General features: G+C 31.4%; 1 protein-coding gene across 2 annotated transcripts in view; it reads right to left on the reverse strand.

The window, feature by feature from the left end:
• LOC130635538 (phosphatidylinositol 3,4,5-trisphosphate 5-phosphatase 2-like) overlaps positions 1–20,268 on the reverse strand; it is a 39,965-nt gene extending 19,697 nt beyond the window's left edge. For both annotated transcript variants that reach the window (XM_057444898.1, XM_057444897.1), the window contains exons 1-19: positions 20,057–20,268; positions 19,771–19,831; positions 19,295–19,442; positions 16,710–16,788; positions 16,412–16,552; positions 15,843–15,915; positions 15,671–15,697; positions 15,076–15,156; positions 5,734–5,895; positions 5,517–5,571; positions 5,225–5,293; positions 4,118–4,212; positions 3,913–4,015; positions 3,380–3,492; positions 3,172–3,252; positions 2,559–2,676; positions 973–1,069; positions 736–868; positions 492–591 (exon numbers count right to left, since the gene is read on the reverse strand). In XM_057444898.1, coding sequence (XP_057300881.1) covers positions 492–591; positions 736–868; positions 973–1,069; positions 2,559–2,676; positions 3,172–3,252; positions 3,380–3,492; positions 3,913–4,015; positions 4,118–4,212; positions 5,225–5,293; positions 5,517–5,571; positions 5,734–5,895; positions 15,076–15,156; positions 15,671–15,697; positions 15,843–15,915; positions 16,412–16,552; positions 16,710–16,788; positions 19,295–19,442; positions 19,771–19,831; positions 20,057–20,190 — 1,870 coding nt within the window. In that variant the 5' untranslated portion in view covers positions 20,191–20,268. The remainder of the gene's footprint in view (positions 1–491; positions 592–735; positions 869–972; positions 1,070–2,558; positions 2,677–3,171; positions 3,253–3,379; positions 3,493–3,912; positions 4,016–4,117; positions 4,213–5,224; positions 5,294–5,516; positions 5,572–5,733; positions 5,896–15,075; positions 15,157–15,670; positions 15,698–15,842; positions 15,916–16,411; positions 16,553–16,709; positions 16,789–19,294; positions 19,443–19,770; positions 19,832–20,056) is intronic.
• Positions 20,269–22,261: the final 1,993 nt, after the last annotated feature.

The raw sequence follows: 22,261 nt of genomic DNA on the forward strand, positions 1-22,261 counted from the left end.
CAACACACATAAATAATTTAAAAGAAAGCTAAATCACACACCGGAAATATCAAGTTAAATTTTTTATATCTTTAAGGAGCATAAGCCTTTTGTTTATTTCATGAATAGGTGTCACCACTTGTTTTTGCACTTATTCTTTAAACTACATTCTTGATTTTTTCACCATTTTGATTTATCTATATTATAATACCCGTATACGCCTGTCTGTCTGTCAGTCTGTCTGTCACGCAAAATTGTAGTTTAGCTGCGCAATAGCGAGAGGCACGCAATGCGGTATAAAAAGGACAGGTGAACCTGTGGATTTTCACTGCATTCCAGCCCCTTCCATTCTAAACTCAAAAGTAGCTGCTTGCACAATCAACTGTCAATGATTCTAATGCAGTGATAAATTTGATTAATGTGATATTTGCAGCTTACTTGAAGCAAAAGTGGACATTGAATCAGTTTTGACTGTAATATGAAACGCTTGTCTACATATCTTTTGTACCTACCAAAAGAAATAAAGGCATTTCCTTTTCGTATTTCAGCAATTAACTGATCAGCTGCAAGCAATTTCTGCCATTCTCGTTCCATAATCCACTTTATAATATCCTTTTAAAAAATAAAAAGCATGTTCATTGCCCTAAAGTTAATTATAATCAATGCCTGAGCTTCTAACTACAATTTCAGGGTAAGTTATGCATATTTCAGCTCATGCTAAATCTATTTAAATAGTAAAATAAATTAAAAACTAACTGTAACATCCAGATCAAGTCTGTAATTTAAATCGCCAAACCAAAACAAGTGGTGGAAGGACAACATTAGGTCAAAACTGTCTCTCTGTCCCAGATTTAAACCTCGTAATATGCTATGAAAATTCTGATTTCTCCTAAAAAATGAAAATCAATTCAATACATAAAAATACCTCATAAATTAATTACGCTAAATGAACAGTTTTTTTACCGAAGAATACTCTAGTGCACAAGGTCATACCTTTGTAGTTTTTCATTTCCTGAAGTCAAGTGACAGTTTACAAAACAGAACGAAGTAGTCCCAACATTAAATGATACACCAACTGCTCCTTTGTTACCTAAGCAATTTTAAGATATTATAAGGCAAGTGAATTAAAATTTGCGATGCAGACATTTGTCAAAAACAAACTGTGTTTAGATCAATTCTTTACATAAAAAAACACAAATAACACAAGCCAAATAAAATCTTTCGTGTTGAGATTTTATTAACTATTTATGGAATCTAGCAAAGAAAATAAAATTGCTAAATAAAATTCCTTTGCATGTAAAAACACTGAAGTTATTCCTTTTAAAAAAGCCAGGAAAAAAAACAACTACAACATTAGGTTGAAACTAGGTGGCTGCCTAGGTCACCTCTTATTTACATCAACCCTAAAATACTTAAGAGTAATTCTGGACAAAAACGTAACATGATATTACTCCCTTAACCTTAAAGCACTTTTAGTAAAACAAATTGTATCCATTCAAAACTTCTCTACCACATATCACAGACTCTTGGCTCTGTCTATTTTGCTCTTTTTCATTCTCACCTTCCATATGCCACACAGGTTTGGGATAAAATCTACTGACATCAAAAAATAAAATCATCTGACTATGCTCACTCCTAACCACTTTTAATTTGTTGCAGATTGTTACCTTAAGTGATACTATATTCACATAAATATATCTGCGTTATATATGGCTTTTAAACAGTTATCACCACTTCAAGTTTAAAAGTCCATTAATTGAACTTATTTGCCTGACAATTAAAAACACCAGAGCAGACTTCTTTGTAAACCATCTATTAGGACTTCACTGTACGGTACAAATTTTATCCACTACTAATCCATACCGAATTGGAATACGCTCCAAACACTTTTCTTCCCTCAGTCTTCTAAACTTAAATATTTTATTTATAAGTTCTGATAAAATGATCACAACACTTGAACTAATGTTCCACATTGCATACTGCACTGATAGTATTACATAAAATACATTGCATACTGCACAAATTTAGAAGTTATAAAAATACTAGTATTACATAGTATTACATAAAATAAAAATTGTAATAAACTTCTGTATTATATCTTTGCAACAATTGTTAAAATTTTCAGTTTGTTGCTTCTATTTGGTAAATCTTTAATATAAACTCATTGTCATCTTATAACATTGAACAATTCATGAGAAGCAGATAAACACTACATTTACTAATAATAAACAAGCATTCTAAGCATAGTAACTACAAAAGATGAATTTGGTAAATTATTTTTAATTAATGAATATCACAATTTTTCTCTTTAAAATGAGTTCACCTTAGGGGTGTTATTGTCCAACAAACAAAACCTTTTTATAGATAGAATGTGATTCAGATTAAGTCTGGACATAAACATACTACGAGAGTTTTATTTTTATTTTTTTATAATACAAATAACTTACTTATCAAGGGAGTCTTTTTTACCTTCTTTACATAATTATTTCAATCATTACTTTTTTTTTAATTTTGCTCTTACAAAATCCATAGCATCTTTATTACAAGTACTATAAAGAGATTGTGACAATGACACTTACCTAAAACGGTAGCTATACCAGTTTTTACACTTGATTGTTTTACTGAGTTAACCAAGTTCAGTAGCTCGGATTTGACAAAAATGACGATACGGATGTCCCACATAGAGTAGCAGGTTAACTAAATTATAATAGTAATCAAAAGTAAAATATGCCAACCACACTATGGACTTTAACTATCTACTAAAGCATAAGACTAGAGGTGTTAAAGAATTTTTATCATGTGAACCAACCAATCATGTGTTATAGCAAATTATGACTAGAATTTACAAATCAATATAGACATTAACCCAATAAACTTTAAAAACCTAGTGTACCGAAAAAATACTGATGACTAAATGACTAGATGACTTGTCTTTCTCTTTTTATGAAGAAATGCTATAGACAGAATATTTTGTCATGTAATTTTTGTTAAAAAAACCTAATTTTAACTGGTCCTAGTGAGAACTTTGCATTATTTGTTCCTTCAAATTAAAATTGTGTATAAATGGTAAAAATAATACACATTATACATATACATACATACATGCATATATGTGCCATTAATTAATAAAACTAATTAATAAATACCCTATCATTAGCTGAAAGAGAAATGAGTACAAAAAACAACTTTTACCAGTTTAAATTCTTTGCGAAACACACTTTTTAAGCACGTTTGTATTTTCTTAACCCATTCTTTTTCATGATAAGCACTTTCCTGAGAAAAAAATAGTCTGTCATTCAAAATGGTACCACAAGTACCAAGACACACGCAATACTGTAGAAAAAGGACAGGCGAACCCGTGGATTTTTCCACGGGCCACTGACTAGTATAAAATAAATACCTGTGTGCCTATTGCATAAATATCTGATGCAATATGACAAAACTCTTGTGGTCTAGTCTTTCCAAGACCAAGACATTTAAACCATTCAGAGATATCTCCCTCAACAGCATCCCCTACAAAAAATACCCAAAAATTAACAAATAGAGGATTACAAACATAAAAAAATAGACCAAACGCTTCAAGATGCAATACTTTAATTTTCTGCAATGGTATCATGATACGTGTAGTACAAGGTAAAATTTCATTGTGACACTATTTACCCTGACTGTAATGTGGCAAAAATAAAACAGTGTTGCACAAAATTCTGATGCTACATATGTCTTACAATAAACTTTTATAAAACCACAAAAAATAAAGATTTTTCAATCATATTTCTTTTTGTGTTACTACAACTTATCATTATAACGAAGTAATGATGACCACTCTTGAAATTTACAATATGTGTTGGGCTTTTTTCCAACATGACTGGCTCTTTTTTAAAGAGTGATGATTAATTGTGAATGGCATTAGCAACAAATCAAAAGAAAAATTACCCATATTCCAGGAACCAACGAATACAGAAAGTTCTGAGGAGTGAATATCTTTAGAATGAGCTATTTTGATTTGTTGAACGACTTGACAAAACAATTCACGAGACTAAAAGCATCGTAGATAAACAAAAATGAATACATTAAAATAGAGGATCATTTTAAATAAATCTAAAAAAAAAAGATTTGTATAAATCATAAAAATTCTTACACGAAAATTCTCAAAATAATAATTTTTAACATTCATATTTTCCAGCAAGATTCCAAGCTTTGATTTTGATGTTTTAGATTTCACAAGTTGAAAAACTAAAAGTAAAAATTATGGATCATAAATTTGCTGGATGACTTCATAAGTATTTATGCCAAATATTAAAGTTCTTTCTGTTACTGAGATAATTTTTTGAGGAAAATAAAAAAAGGGAGGAGCTAAATAAATATTAGAATTTTAAACATAATATCTTAGAATTTTAAACATAATATCTATTTCCCAATTCAATAAATAATATTAACTTCATCTGTTTGATCATCTTAATCTAACAGAAGAAGAACGTCTTCCATGCACCACTTGTCATCTGGGACATCAAACGGGTCAATGCTATAGTCTGCATTGTCAGGTTCACTCTGCAGATGATTCAGTAGACCAGTGCAAGCATAATACTTCATGCATATGATTTGGCATCTGTCACCTGGCTGGAGGATTCTCAAGATATTTTGACTCTGTAGCATAAGAATGTTTGAAAACCTTAGATTGGTGAAAGTTTATTCTGCTGACATGATACGAAAGAAAAAGCTCTTATTCACGATGATTATCCCGTTTTAATATATGAACATGATCAAGATAATTTGGTGCTAGTTAGGCATATACCAGTTAACTTTTATTTCTAACTTGCAAGTTCTTATCTTAAGAGGACTTGACACTATTGTATTTTTATCACTGTATTTTCTCCAACTGGCCACAGAAAATTGGAAGTAGACTTGCAGTGGCTGGAACATACACAGTCTGTTTTGCACACTGATGCAGCATATGGATATTGTTGTATATGAATGAATCATGAAGAGTTTCTTTGTTTACTTTTATTTTTTAGACCTTCCCCTCCCCCTTTACCAATATGTTAATTTTTAGCAAGGACAATTGTACTCCTAGTAAGGTCTTGTTTAAAGATCATAATATAGAAATTGTGGCATGAAAAACTAATCTAAATTTATGTGGTGTTAAAGATCTATCCTGTTTCATTTTCAATGTTCATAATACCTCTGCTATTAGCAGGGCAACAGGCAGGGCAACAGGTTATGATAAATAAATAATAAAAAATTATACCTTGTTCAGATGTAAATGCAGTACCAGATTCCAGTTTGTCTTGATTATTTTTAAGAAATATAATTTTTCCTACATAAAAGATCGCTTTGAACATAAATAAACACAAATAAATTCTCTGAAGCACATTATAGTGCTGTTTAAGCATTGGTAAGAGTTCCTACTAGGGAGGCTTCTGCCAATGTGTAATTAAAAAGTTTACCCGGGGATGAAAACGTTTTAAGATTATTCTGAGACATCCTTAGGCTAGGGTCACTTATAATAAATGTGTAAGTATATAACTAAAGTAAATTACCATTGGTTATGTCCAATGCGATATAACTTTTACTCTTTAATGGTCCTGATGTAACCTAGGTTATAAAGACCAAAATTATTATAAACTTTTGATGCAAAAAAACATTGGAATTTAATTTTCACTGAGTCATTACTAGGTGTAAAGATGGGTATAAAATTTTTATCACCTTATAATTTCAACAATTCTGCCCAATATAACAAATAAAAAATTATGTTACCTCAAATAATTTATGCTTTACATCTTTGGGTTTTTCAGCAATAACTGTAGGACTTCCTTTTGTATCATAGCTCAATACAGAATACTCCATTTCTGTGTTGGAAGGTTTCTGTTCATTTTGACTGGTACTTAGTCCACTGTACTCTTTTAATACCTTACATGCCTAATTCAAGAGAAGACAACTAAGAAAAGCAATACACATGGAGTATTTTTTTGCCTAAGTATATATAACTTGTTAAAACATTTAAATAATTATAATAGAATAACTATAACAGATATTTAGTTTTAAACTTTAGTCAATCTAGAGCCATTAAAAATAACTATAACTACCAAATAGAAAATCTTAAAGAAAATTGGATTCTTTAAATAGTGCTTGTAATTTGTTGATTTTTTGATTCAATATACAGGCCACAAAATTTAGAGGTAACAATCGTTCTGTTACATAACCTAGTACTGACCTTAAAATGGTGTGAATGTTTTTTCGTTAGCCAAGAGTATATTATTTCATGAATTTATTTTTATGATCAACTTGTCATGTCATATTTGCTTTAATAGCAATCGAGATCAATAGTGTGACATGGGCCATACCAACCTCTCCAATTCATAAATTTAGGTCTCTTAAAAATTTTAACTTGTCCCCAGCTCTTTAAGCTTTATTGGAGAAAAAAAATAGAGAAACAGTAGATAAGTTTGCCAAACTTTCACAAGTGTGTATAATGGGAGATATCAGCAGTAGGTCAGAAGATCAACAGGAACTTGGTGGCTAGGAAGTGAGACAACATTTGCGTAATAAAAGTCAGAAAGTTGTTAGAACACGTATTTATTTGCAGTCATAAAGAGTTGTTTTTATTATTTTCAATAATTATTACCCTATTAGTAGATCATTAATCAATCATTGCCCTAACAACAAAATGGGGGCAACAAAAAATTGTGCACTTTTACCCTAAGGTAAAATTTGGGTAAATGAAGCTCCATTTCTGTCAAATGACAAAATTTTGTGGCCTGAATATATATAGAAAGCTATATTATGTTTATGAAAAACATGAATTATTAATGAATGACACCATTGATGAGACATGAATACAAGTTTTAATATCATTTATACATCCATATAAAAGCTTTTTAGTTAAAATAATTTTCTGAGGAAACAAAACTAAATGTATATATGTTTTATGCTATAATGCAGTAGTTCTAAAACTTCAATTTTTTCATGTCTATTTTTGCTGCTATATGCATAGCTGATTCAGTCACACTTTATACCTGGACACACCTTCTTTTGACATGCACAGAAAACAGGAGTTGGTAAACAAGCATTTTTGTGCTGCAACATTGTAGACTTGTGGTGTAAAATGTCATAGTTGGAAAGTATTTTTTTTTTGAAATTGAAAAGTACTTTTTTTGGAATTCATTTTAAAGTCATTATTGCAAATATAATTAATTTTTATACTATTTAAAATGGTAAGATATGACCATGCTGGCTTTGTGCTCATTGGTTGATGGTAATTCAGGGTTTGCTCCGAGAAATTATTAACTCTATTTTGAATAGGAGAAATCTGAAAAAAGCTCAAAAAAAGCTTAAAAGCTCAGAAATTTCTTTTTAACCCATTTAGTGTTTCTGATATAATAATATTATGTCAGTCCCGGACTTGCATATTTTGTTTCTGACGTAATATTACGCAAACCTAGTTACTTCACAAAATTTGAGACCTTTTGACTGCCGTAAAATTATTCTACATAAACTAGTCTTTCAAATACGCATGCGCAGAAATTGTTTTGCCGACGTAAACATCTTGATCTTGAAATAACTATAACCTAGTTATTTCAAGATCGGGAAAGATCCAAGAAGTTGTCAAGCAAAAAAAGGTTAACATCCAAAGAAGCTGCATGCTCTAGGGAGAAATTAGAGCAGTATCTTTTCGATTCTGACTTTGGATTATCTTCACTAAGTGAGGATTTATCTTCTGATAAAAGTAATGAGAATGAAATTTTTCTTAGAAACTGACAAGGAAGTAGTACTTAAGGGGGAAGTAGATGGTTAGATTCCAACGTCTGATACAGACTCTGCTCTCAATGAAAGCCTCCCAGATGCTGAATTACATGCCGACTGCTTATAAGAAAAAGGCAGGGGGCAAAAAAGAGGGACTGCTAATAAATATGCTAATGCTAAGTGACAAATTTAACCCTTGGCAGGCGGCATGCAGCTACTACAATTTATTGGTACACCAGGTGTTTCGCATGTTGTTCGGTGTATTGAACTGAATAATATTTTTGAACTAATGCTTATCAACTACATTAGGGATCGTCCACAAATTTCGTCCCATTAACGAGACGCTATAAGACGAAAAAGTTAAAAAAAATTCGTCTCGTTTTGTTCTTAATTGAAATTGAGACGATTTAAAAATCGTCTCATAAATATCAGGAGACGATATTTTGTCAATTCGTCTCAGAATAAAAAAAGTGGAACAAAATATTTTAAGACGAATTGAGACGAATTGAGACGCTGCGGTAAAATCACGGAGACGAATTGAGACGAATTAAGACGCTGCGGTAAAATCACGGAGACGAATTGAGACGAATTAAGACGCTGCGGTAAAATCACGGAGACGAATTGAGACGAACTAAGACGACAGGGTTTCTTAAACACGAAAATTTATTTAAAAAGCTAGTGTTTTTTAAAGTGGTTTTAATGTATTCAGATATTTCAGATAGCGACAGCGACCTAGATTGGTTGTTTACGGACGATTCTTTGTCCGATGATGAAAATGAAGATTACATCAACGAAATTTTACAATGCGGTAAATATTTATTTTTATCTCGTCGTAAAATTTTCAGCAACGGTCTTGAAAACAAAAAAATATATAATTGCCCAATTTATCTTGTGATTTTTCCGTAGTCATGAGAAAAAAACTACTATAATTATAAAACTATATATTTTCTTTATTCGTAAATTTAAAGCTCGATGATGCAAAATCTTTAAAAGATTTGTTGTTTTTTTACCAACAACACACAAATATTCGAAAAACCTCACTATTTTAACTTTTCTCTTCGCACATGCCGGTGTGAGCATAAGAAGTAAATAATAGCAATTGAAGTTTGTTGCGATATTGCTTCTGAAAATTACGAAAAAAAACTATTTTTGCTTTATTATTTTTGTCAACTTGCACTGTTATATTAACTTAATGTATAATTATACTTATACAATTGATTATGGTGGGCTGCACATTGCAAAAAAAAAATTATTAACAATTTTATGTGACAGAAACGGCTTGTCAGAAGCAAATAATGTTCCGCAAAAAAACTGTGTGACGTGCGGTTGCATTACGTAAAATGATTTCAGACAAATTAGATAGCCGCTTGTTTAGACACTCAGTTGAGCAGCCTAGTGCCCATGGATTAAGATTTGAATCATTTTTTGTAAACTATCACAAAAAAAAATCAAATGGATAAACTTTTTTCCTTTAGCCTTCAATTTTGTCAATTCAATACGCGATTTGTTTTATAAAAACTGCGTTTTTAAGAGCGTTGAGGCTGAGATTTTGCCAATAATTAAGAACATATTAAAAACGTACTCAACCTGAATTCCTTCACAGATTATAAGAACAAAATAATGTATTCCAGTAATCTTTTTTTGTTTGCTTGAATTTTTTATATTTTGTGCTGGACTTAAACATATTATCTCATGTATATAAATACATAAATTTCAGAAACTTTGGGAAAAATATATCAATAAGAACAAATAGAGGCTAAATTCTGAAGTCGTGTTCTTACTATTAAGAACAAAAGAAGAATAAAACAGACTGAAAGTCTCAAAAGTAAGAATAGCCAGCCTCAAGTCAGATTTTACTAAATAAACATTAATAAACTTGTTTAGTAATCACTCGCGTCATTATTTGCATTTATAGAATAGTCTTTTTCTTATTTTAGCTTCAAAAAAACGAGGCAGACCAGCGCTACACGAGCAACATCCGGGCTTGGTTCCATGTATCGCATCCTACATAAGTCAGAACTCGGCCGAGGCCCATTTGAGGCGCAGAGACAGTATTATGTACACAAATGGTGTAAGCTTAAAAGATATTGTCTCTCACATAAAAAGTACGCTCGGGTTAAATGTGAGTAAGAGCGCAGTGCATTACCTCATGAGACCGAGGAGAAAAAAAACCACTTCGAGCAAGCGTCACAAATCGTTGGTTGATGCACGTGTTCCGCCCAAGCGCAACACGGGAGAAAAAAAGATCCATGAAGATTTTCATTTTTCTTGCTCCCAAGTTAACTTGGTTAATGAGTTAGCGCAGTTATGCAATGAAAACACAATCTCCTTGTCAGTTGACAACAAAAACAAGGTGGATGTTGGTATTCCCGCCACGAGTAGACGTGCGCAAATCCGACGTTATCACATCGAAAATGAGGCTCCCATTTACAATGACCACGACTTCCCCTATCCGAATAGTAAATTAACCCCAGCAGGTTATCAACAATTAAAGGTGAGAATAACAAGATCACGCTCATTATCTCCAACCCGCCAGCCTTTAAAAATAAATAGAAAAAGGTCTTTGTCTGAAGGAAGCAGTTTTCTGGTCCTAAAATCAGAAAGAACCAAGGACAAAGTTGGTAGAAGCAAAATCAAATGGTCCCGTAAAGGTCCGCTTTTCATACATTTATATCCTTCACGTTTAGTAGAAGCCACCAACGTCATGCATGTAAACTATCTTCTTCATCTTTTGCAACAAGAAAAAAAAATTAAAAATGTTTATAACGTCGTTGCAATTGCAGATGGAGGCCCCGACTGGTCAACAAAAGCAGTAGTTAACCTGATGTCGTTGGGTTATTTGTGGTTGAATTTACGTTTAGATTGTTTGATCGTTCAATGTTACGCTCCGGGGCACTCCCGTTTTAATCCTATAGAAAGATGTTGGTCTTTCCTCACCCAGCAGCTGGTAGGAGTAACGCTTCCCGTTGAGGTTGATGGAAAAACACCTAATCCAAATGATTCTGAAAAATGGTTAAACGTCCTCGACAATGCTGCAACGGTTTGCTCAAAGTTTTGGAACAATAAAATATATGATGGTTTTCCAATAAAAGTAGAAACCTTCCTATCTACAAATCCGTTGCTGAAGGATATCAAGTGCGCGCACGATACTATCAAAAGATTTTGTGTTGCATCCAGAAAATCGATAAAATCATCTGTTGAATTTACAGAGCTACAACAGAAATACCGCTTTTTCGTGAAGCATTGTACGAGGAAAGCGTATCAAATTGAGTTTGTACGTTGTACTAGCACAGATTGTGACCATTGCTCATCCTAACTCAAGATTCCATCTGTCACGACCAATAATAATATTTTTTGTGAGATTTGTTTCGCTTTTCCACAACATAGTTCCAGCTTCGAACGACGAAGTTTGCTGTGATAAAATGTTGCCAAGTTTGATAAATATACAGACCGTAACATTCAACAATCGAACGAGTACAAACAATGTAGCTTAAGTTAATCAGTAGCTGTGCCACTGCTAGCCAGGAGACCCAGCGTAATTTTTCTTACCACCGGGAAATCGGAGTAGTTAAGGTGGGAAAATTACGCTGGGTCTCAAACGATTTTTCTGCGGCCAAAATCTGGCCGCGCTTTTTGATTGGCTAATTCTATTGTTCTCTGCTCACGTGATTATTATCGGGGAAAGCCCTTTTCATCCCGAATATTCCAGCGAGTGGTTTCACTCACCCTAACAAACATTAGTATTCTACAAAGTTTTTACCAAAGTAAGATTTGACCAAGCTTGGTAAACAACTCACAGATAAATTAAAATGTCCTCCGAAGCGATTAGTCACATTGTTCGATTTAAACTCGGGGTTTCCGCTGAGTCATTCGTTCGCGTCTAAGCTTTAGTTTGAGAGAAACTCATTTTATCAACTGAAGAAGAAAGCTTAGTTAACTAGGCTATGCCACTGCCGTTCCGCTAGAACAATGGAATAATTTCTTTTTCACGGAACAAAATCACGCTGGGTCTCCTGGCCAAGATTTTTAAAGTTTCGTGTTAAACTCACGGAAGTGTTCGAAAATATTTTTCAACTTTTGAGACGAATTTATTATAGCAGAGACGAATTGAGACGATTTGAGACGAATTAAGAAAATTCATAGACGAAATGAGACGATTCGGAGACGAATTTGTTTTTAAAATATGATATTCGGAGACGAATTTGTGACTATCAGGAGACGATATGAGACGAATTAAGACGGTTAAGACACTACAATGTTATCACAAAAAATCGTCTCGTATGAAAGAGTTAAGACGAACAAAACAAATTTACAAGACGATTTAAAATGAGCCGAATTTAGACGAAATTTGTGGACGATCCCTTACCAATTAAACAAATTTATATTTCAAGCAAATGATTGTAGGAAAAATTTTCAAACAACATTCCCGCATCGCGAAGCATCTGAGAGGTGGTAGCGGGAATTTATGTAATCCTAACAAGATTTGACTTAATATTGTGTCGATTTTATATTGTGGTATGATCTAAAAGCCAACTTCGTACTTATCTATATTATAATACCCGTTTACGTCTGTCTGTCACACAAAATCGTACTGCAAGTAGCAAGAGGTACGCAATGCAATATTTTTCCACAGCCACCGACTTACTATTCAAAAGATAAACTATTTGAAACTCCTGGTTACAAGAGAATTTTACCTCAAAACAAGTTGGTCTTGATTGAAAAGTATATACATTTTGTAGACATCGAAATGCTTGGCGAGGAATATAACCAGTCTGCAAAAACTGAGCCTATTCATATATATCTTGTCAACAGATGGCAAGCTCTTCTAACACTTGAACGTGACACTTCTGTTGATGAAGCTTTGCTTCTTTGGAAGGGCAGGTTGAGTTGGAAACAATTCATAAGAACAAAGCAAGCAGGGTTTGGAATCAAAAGTTTTGGGCTGGTGGAAGCCTGTTCCTGTTAGCTTTGGAACTCAATTCTATACACCGGAGAGGATACCTTGCTTGAAAATAATCATTTTAGTTACCAAGCAACAAATATTGTAATCACTCTAACAAAAGATATTCTAGATGAGGGGAGATGTTTGTATGTAGATAATTGGTACTCTTCGTTGGAGGTTTTAGATACCCTTTGACAGCGGGGAAATGATGTAATTGGCACCGTACAAAAGATTAAAAAGGTTTACCAAAGCATATAATGAATACGAAACTCAAAGCCGGAAAAAGGAGTGTTTCATATTCACCTACTTATGGTGCATGTGTCTTCAGTGGAAAGATAAACGAGAATGCTTACTTCGTGTATACCCGATGATGAAGTTATTGTGATATGACGAGGTAAAGATAAGCTACAACAATGCAATGGGCGGAGTCAATCGATCAGATCAGATGATGAGCTCCTATCCAGTAGATAGAAAAAGATTGAAGAAATTGTCTAAGAAGACGTGGTTACATCTGCTGAACACATCAATAGTCACATGTTGCATAACAAACTTGATGCTGATCTTTCACTTTCGCACCAAGCTAAATGATTGAAAAATATGGATATGACACTGAAGTGTTTACCCGCTGTGGCAGACCAAGTTTATCTGACAACCCGTTTCGATTAGTTGAATGGTATTTTGCGTTGTATCTCCCCGCCAGAGAAAAAGACCAATGCCACTTGGAGATGTATAGCGTGTACGAAGCGTGGTGTATGGAAAGAAAGCCGCCATGAATGCTTGCGTTGTGATGTTGGTCTCTGTGCAGCATCATGTTTCGAAAGATACCATCAATTAAAAAAATACTGACTTTCTTAGCACTGACACTGTTTTTCTTTTATTTGGGACATTATTTTATGTTTACGTACAATGATATGTTATAATACGTACAATTGTATAATAAAGGTTGTGCCTTAAAATTTATAATACTTATCTTTTACAGTTGCAGATACTATCTACTCTTTTACATAAATTTTGACATAATACATCCGAATTTGCAAAGAATTCTCTAAAATTTAGCCAAAACAGTGAAAAATGTGGCTTTGGAGGATGACTTTTAATTGAGGGGGCTACTATTTTGTACTCAAAATATGTAAAATTGATTAAGGTGTATTCATGATACCTTGCAATAGTATATTTGTTATCATATTATCACTATTTCCTGAGTTTCAGAGATTTAAGGTGGCAGTAACCCTTTTAAAAGTAGGAATTTTTTTTTACATAATTAGTTACGAAAGATTATTTTTAGACTATATATCTATATTTTTTCTGTTATAACACACTTGTCACGATTTTATGGCTAAAACACTCTATCTTTCACGAAAAATATTCAGCCTCCATAATTCCTCTTTAAAATAAAAGTCATGAATAATAAATTAGTTCAGCCGAATATAGTTTAAGTCTACGCGCTTGCAAAATTGTACAGAAAGAAATGGCGTCATTATTAAAGAGAAACGTTAACAACAACAAAGATGGCCCATTATACAGAAATTTATGATCTTCATTATGCTACGCTGCATGAGCTTTATTTTCGATAGCATTTTCGTTTTATTTCAGACATGCTTGGTGAACCATGCAGCCGTGATAAGATGTGCGGAAATCTTTTCATTCAGAATATTTTTCTTTTAACAGCGTTCAATGCAGCAGGGGATGCTAACAAAGAATCTTTTGAAACAAACAAAAGGCTATTGTTAAAAAAATAAGAATGAACTAAAAAAAATCCGCACACCATTTTTACAGGGTTAACCAAAGGTTCATTTAAAAACAGAAGCTGATGAAAAATAACGAGATTTAAAAAGTTGGAGCTCATAGAAGCCGATTTTTTGTGGTTTATGATACATTTTTAAATAGAAATTTCTGCTGACTCTGCAATTATAGTGTTAAGTTAAAATCATTTTATTATGTATTAAGGCCTATATTTTTAGGAAATAGTAAAAAAAATGGTATAAATAAAACACTAAGTAAATAATTCAGTTATTTAGACAGCTAAAAAGGGTTACTGCCACCTTAAGTCGCCATTGTCAAAAATATGCTTTTTCGCCAAAATAACCCGAAAAAGTATGGAATGTTTTTTAAAAGGTAATGCTTAAGGGGTTAAGAATATTTTTGTTTTCAGAATTTTTGATAAAAAAGACCTCACAGAATAACTATTTGAGAAAATAATTTTTTAAGGAAAACAAGGCTAATAGTCACAATGGCAATTCAGTGCCTTGCATGAAGATTTTTTTTTTGTATACAATCCATTTTATTACCAATAAATGTTCTTATACTATGATATTCTACACTTGTCTAGAGAACCACTATTCCATTTACAGATTTACATATCTTTATTACTACAACCGATAGTTTTAACACAAAAAATTACCACAAGAACTTACCTTTTGCTCTAACCGTAACATACCAGATTTGCATTCACTCAACATTTTGAAAACTGATTCTAAATCTTTACTATTATTATCCTAAAATAAAATAAATATATTATAAAAACCTAATAGTTAAATTCCAACTATTTTATTAATTAATTTTTTATATATTTTTTTATTTTAAGTAAATGCTTCTTTCATATCAACACAGAAAAAAAAATTTTAATTTTAAAAAAATATGTTAAGTAAAACCCTCTATGTTTAAACGATACAGGGGAAAAATTTACTTGTAGATTACACACTATAGTCCCTAAACATTGCTTTAACTTACCAGTGGTCACTTAAATTATATGATTTACTGTCAATATTTCATTTAATATATTAAAATTAAATAATAATTTGGTTCTAAGTCAGAAAAAGAGACCTTTTCATTAATGAGTATAAATGATTATCTTAGTGAACATGAAAAGAGTTTAAAAAAATGTCAAAATCAATAAAGCCGCAGTCCAAACATAAATTTGCATTTAGTATGGTTTATACTTAAAGTAGCCTAAAAATTTTGCAGCTTTATTACATGTACTAAGTTATTATATATGTAATTATCACCTACTTGATTAATGTGTTCATATTGCTCCAACTAAAACAAAGTAAAAACGTATGATAACATAAAAAAAACTCTTCCAATATACTTAAAAAAAGTGGGAAGCAAAAATATATAGACCACATTAGAAAAGACTTCAACTACATTCACGAGAGTATAACTTTATTCGTACACAACTCACCGCCTGGACATTGCTTCCAACATCGAACAGCTCATGGATATGTCCCAGTCGTGTCAAGAACTTTTGAAGAGAACTAATTAGCAAAAGACTTCTATATAGCAGTGCCTGCAGGCAATATATCTTTAACTACTTTCTAAGTGATGAAACATTGAAGCATTGTCTTGACACTAACCAATCCCAGGTTAAATAATAATTTGACGATAGGAATTAGAATGACATCACACATATCAAAAATAGGTCTAATGCTATAGCCTTGATTTTGGTAGAATTGTAAAAAATATATATTTTTATAACCAATACAACATCTTATAACATTCTAACATTAATCTCAGCCAAATAAAAGCAATATCCAGCAAATGAAGCTTATTGCATTTTCACTACTTTTGGCAGCCTTGCTTTAGTGCGAATGGAATTAAAGTTAGTTAAAATTATGATTTTCAGGATCAAAACATATATGCCCAAAATCAGGCTTCTTCATCAAAAGAGCCTCTTAAAAAATGCTGTTATTTTTTTATTTTTTTAAAAAAAACCTTCACTAATAAAAAAAAAATCATGAAGAATTCACTTACAGTTGTAAATCTCCTGCAGCTTCCACAAGCAATTTTTGCAGCATGGGAGGTTTGTTTGAGCCTGACTGAACACGTTGAAAGTCTTTATTTATTCCTTTTGTAACATACTCCTGCAAACTCTCCTTTAAAACTGTGTCTAATCTTAATAAAAAATACACGATTTAAACAAATAAAAAAACTAAATAAACCAAATAACAATAACTAGAAACAAGCAGGTAAACTGAATTTTTAATTAACACATCAAAAATTGCAAAGCAATCCCATAAAAACAAAAACGTAAAATAGAAAACTTCTTTACTTCAATCCTTTTATAATGTCCAGCTGTTGTTGGAAAAACAAAGTTATAGAATCAGCTTCATCATCACTCTCACTGAAATCTAAATAGATCAACCTCCAAAAGTTATTCATAGTAAAGCAAAAGGAGGTATAAAGAATTTATTGAGGAAAAATGGGAGAAGCTAATTTTTAGAAAACTGCAAAGCTTAAAAACTTATAAAATGCCTTTCTTTGTACATAATTTTTCCAAAGTTGATTGGTTATCAAAAACTTTTATTTTTAATTTTTAAGTTTTAATAAGTCTAAATTCTCTTTTTACTATACTCGCAGTACAAAATGTCCATTTGTGTCTGTAAAAGGAAATGTACACATCTTTTTTTCTTTATTTTGCTTTTTATAGCACACCTTCATTTATGAGTCTAAAAATCATTATTATGACCAAAAATATTTACATTATGTGATATGAACAACTTCCTTTTAAAATAAAATATTTGTCTTAAAATCTGTAAAAAAAGTCTGCAAATTTGTAATTTAAGACTGATCAGGAACCTTTTCATTTTATTTTAATTTATTTACCTGCGTTAGCGTAAACCTTCTAATGAAATAAATATATGATATTGTTAGGGACAGTTTGCACTTTTCTGATCTATTTTTATAATACAGTTTAAAGCTTAAGGGCTTGTTACACGTATTAAAATTTGCAATAGCAAATAACATACAAGTGCTTGTGCAAGTACTTGTACAATACAATATGATGTGTAACAGCTGCTATAGACATTTGACATTTGCTATAGCAAAGAAACAATAGGATACAATCAAGTTAGAAATGTCAATCAATCAATGATTTTTGGCTTTTGATTTCATTGTTGTTTTTATTATAATTGAGCCAATAGGATATCGAATTGATGAAAATAAAAAAGTGTAGTGTGAATAGTTTTGTGGCGTGTATGAAAAATATTTCGTTGAAGATGGACGCAATAAATAAAAAAAGAAAGTTGGACACCCATTATGGTGGGACAACTAATAGCAGAGTGGCACAAGTGCCTTTTCAGTTTAAACCACGGAGAGTATCATAATGCGAGAAGAAGGAATATAGCGTTGGAGTTGATTTCAAACGAATTGGTAATGCCAGTCAAAGTCATACAAAAGAAAATGGTCTGTTTGAGATTGGATTACGGTCAAATAAAACATAAAGTCCGAGCTTCAAAGAAAAGTGGAACAGGTTCGGATGAGGTTTGTACTCTCCAATGGCCTTTTTATGGGGATATGGATAGCTTCTTATCTCAAAGATCCGAATGGTGATGATGAAACTCCTACACCGGCGCTCAACCATAAATAAAAAAGTCATCTAGTGTCAAAAAGATCAAGATGTATCTGTTGTAAATAAAGTTATAGTAAAAGCGTTAGAGTGATTAGCAGTAGCAAACCTATACCTGAGTCCTAATGAAAGCGAAACGCAAGAACAATTGTTTGGTAGAAAAATTTCGAAGAAATAGCTTGCTATAAAAAATGTACACCAAAGAAAAGTGTAAACTTCAAATAAAATAAGCGCGCAAAAACTCACACTTAACTCACACTCACACTTAACTCAAACACACTAATCGACAAAACTTGTGCAAGTATAAAAACTTGCACAACTGCTTGTACAAGTACTTGCAAAAGTACTTGTATGTTATTTGCTATTGCAAAGTTTGCTACATGTAACGGACCATTTAGCCTAAAATAAAGTAAATAATGTTTATACATAGCTGACACTGTAAAACAGTTCACTCACATTTGCAAATTTTTTTCCCTCAAATAATTATTTTTCACCACAATTATGTCCCTCAAATAATTATTTTTCACCACAATTATGACGAGTTTTATTTTAACTTCTTCAAAGCAAGGGCTTAAATAAGGGCTACTAACTCCTAAATAGAAGTTTCATCAAGGTAGTTTAAGGTAGTATTGAAATCTTATTCCTTAACAGCTTGCATAAAATGGGCTATAAGTCCCATATTTTGCAGTGAATATTATTAGGTCCGCTAATAAATTGGGAAATTTGGTATCAATTTCAATTAAGAAATAGCAGTTTAAGAGACATTTAACATACATTTAAGAGATTGTGGATTACACCCTGCAAAGTAACGAAATCTAAATAATTTTACTGAAATTTTGAGGGTCTATTTAGTAAAATTTAATAACTTGTATGGAAAATACACAAATTTTCCCTTCTTACAATAGAAAAACACATGAAGTGCTTATAGTTATTATCATGTTCACGAAAGTTTGAAACAATGGTATACAACATCTTAAATTTATATTTGCATTTAAATCTCAAGGCAAAGTTTAACTTTATTCAAGTAAGAGTTTACAAAACTCTTACTTCATACAAGTAACATACGCATATAGTGTTAAGTTTATTTTTTCTTCTTGTTTTTTTGTATAAAGTTGAACTGTAGATTTTTTATACTTATATTTTTATCATCATTTTGATCAAAGGTTGTCCACTTATGAATGCTATTGTGCAATTCTCATACCAGTGGATAGTAACCAGGGAAAAATACATCATCAACCAACCCAAGTAGCTTTCCTATAGCTTTATCTTAAATTTTAAAAATTACATACCAGAATCTACATCATCATCATTACCAGAAAAACTATCACGTGATATTGGCTCTGTTAACACATACGGCAATCCACGATCGGGATATTGATAGTAGCTAACAAGTTTATCAAGTGTATTAAAATAAAACTGTTCAACACCTTTTGCTGCCTGAAAAAAGAATTGAACTGACCTTTTGAGAAACAGTTTTTTCCTTTACAAAGATTTTTATATCAGAATCAGAGATTGTACCGATTGAATTCTTGTGCTCTTTTTGTTTCCTCAAAAAATTATTTCTTAATTTATTCGGTTTTATTTTTGGTTTTAATGCAAGTTGACTTAAGTTAGTGATGAATAAGATATGCAAGAACAGATAACAAAATCTTTTCATGTGACATTATTTCGGACAAATTGTTTCATGTCGCGTTATATTTAAATTTGTCTTTAAATACTTTGTTATTCTCCAAATCATTTAATTAACGCTTAACATCAAACTTACAGCTAAAAACATTCCTTTATCACTTCTTTTGATTTTATAGTGATGAGCACAACTGTCCCAACTATAAAGAATCGAAGAAATAATTTTAATTCATCTAAAAGACTGTAAATAAGAATTAAATCTCAACTACAGGAGATAATTTCTCTAGGGTGAAAAAGTGACAATTCACAAACATCCAAATTTACTGATGAAAAACTAGAGGTCTTTTTTAATCGTCCTGAAATAAATTATAAAACTAAACAACAACAAAGGTTTTAATACAAAATTGCACAGAGATCAAACATACCAAATTGACAATACTTGATCGGATACTGTGGATTCACTATTACGTATCAAAAATGAACCATCTTTTTTATGCTGTAAAATCTTTTCACATTCCAAACGGCTCATAAAGGGGTGATACCAAGTCATTTTTTCCATCTTAATAAAAGATAAATCTCCAATTCTGTTTATTACCACTGCATATTAACCTTTAAATCATCAATAATAAGCAGATAATACATTCCCTCTCATTAAATATCTAGTTCAAGTTATATGTATTAATACAACAAGGGCAAAAAACTATTGCAAAATATTATTAAAACAATAAAAAATCTCCTCTTTAAATTTTTGACTTCACTGTAAGAATATAAATGATTATCAAATTTTATTTTTTTATCAAATAACTCTGGTTATTCATTTCTACATTTGTTTAGGATATAAAAAATGCAGAAAATAATATAAGAGTCTTCAGGATCTCCATGTACACGTTTTACACATTTTCACAAGGATACTGCTGGTGAAAATGACTCCTCTTTAAAATCCTCTCACTTAAAATCGTGTAACCACTCTTTGGGCTTTAAGTTTACACTGTGAAAATTGTATAATTCTAAATGGGTTAAAGTTAAAATAAAAAAATGTGAGCAACTTTTCTTGCCCAAAATACACTATGACATCTAGAATAGCATGTGCAACAAAATCACCACAATGATTTTCGTCTCATTTTTAAAACCAAAAAATTTACACAAAAACATGATGCTTCATTTTACCAGACAGAGTGAAATACAACAGTTCGAAAGAACTTTGTGGAAAAAATAATTATTCATTTTTCTAGTAACTGAAATCTTATAGTATTTGTTACTTTTTTAAGATAAGATATATTTATTTATATAAAGTCAAGTTCTATACATGTGGCAGAAATAAAATAAGAGGTTAATACGGATTTCGAAAGAGAAGTTGTTTAGCCTTTATATGTGGCTAATAAAATTGACGATTAATAAAAAATAAGTAAAAAATTCTTTTTAACTTAAAAAAAAAAATTATATCATATGCACAAAAGCAACATTTGCAGAGAAGATTTGGAATGGCTCTCAATTTTGTTGAGAAAGAAGTTAACCCCCACTCTCTGGCAATGAAATAGGAGAGGCATCCCATAAATCAGCACCAATATAAGAAGCCGTTTGAAAATCATGTTGAGTTGTATTGGAACAATTTCTAAAATTATTACAACACATTCTACTTCTATATGGAATATTCTTTTTAAATCGAAAAACATCTTTATGTAAGAAGATGTATCTTAATTGAAAAGTGAATACTCAGAAAAATTTTTTAAACATGGCTGTACAGGAGGCCTTTTTGATATTTATTATGTTTGTGTTTAATAATAAAAATCAAATGAAAAAGGAAGAAAATAGCAGTTTTGAAAAACTGATAATTATTGTGCCATACCCTATCTTGCTTAGGAAAGAAAGGTATATAAAATCAACTCTTTTCACTGATTTTTGCCTAAACCAGGAACATATCATTTTGGCAAAGGTTACCATGATGATCAAAGCACAAAAATAAAAACAATAATTAAAGCACATATTTTGCCTCTCAATACTGCTGATTAGTATGACTTTTTAGCGCATCATAGGTAATAAAGCCTGGAGAACAATAAGAATTATTTATAATAAAAACAAGACAATCTTTGGGAAAATAATTATTTGAGGAAAAAATGCAGATCTAACATTCTCCAAATATTGCTAATATGGATGACTTAATGTTTGTCTGTGGTATTTCAAAATGATTACAAAGTTGACTGGTTTTTGAAATATTATGTCATATTTGTCACTTTTTTGATGTACTAGATTGCATTGTAAACTAAGAGGCCCAATATGTCAGAAAAGAGTTGTTGATGTCAGTTATTTTTGCTGTGTGGATTAGTAGTAAATACACAAAAGAGGAATGTTTTTTGTATTAACACAACTGACGGAGCTTTTTTATTGTTCTTCATTAAATTAATTCTAATTTAATGTTCTAAACTAATTTTAATTCTAAATTAATTTTCGACTACATAAATTAATGATTTAATTAATGCCATATAATTTTTTACTGAATTCATTATTTTAAATTGGGATCCCAGCAAAGTATTTGTGGAATTTATCTAGATATCATATTTATATAAAGATGCTCATAAATGCTCATTTAATTTTAGAACTTTAAGAAAGAGCACTCATTATGGAAATGCAGT

The sequence above is a fragment of the Hydractinia symbiolongicarpus genome, chromosome 3 (genome assembly GCF_029227915.1).
Source record: "Hydractinia symbiolongicarpus strain clone_291-10 chromosome 3, HSymV2.1, whole genome shotgun sequence".
In the NCBI taxonomy this organism is placed as follows: Eukaryota; Metazoa; Cnidaria; class Hydrozoa; order Anthoathecata; family Hydractiniidae; genus Hydractinia; species Hydractinia symbiolongicarpus.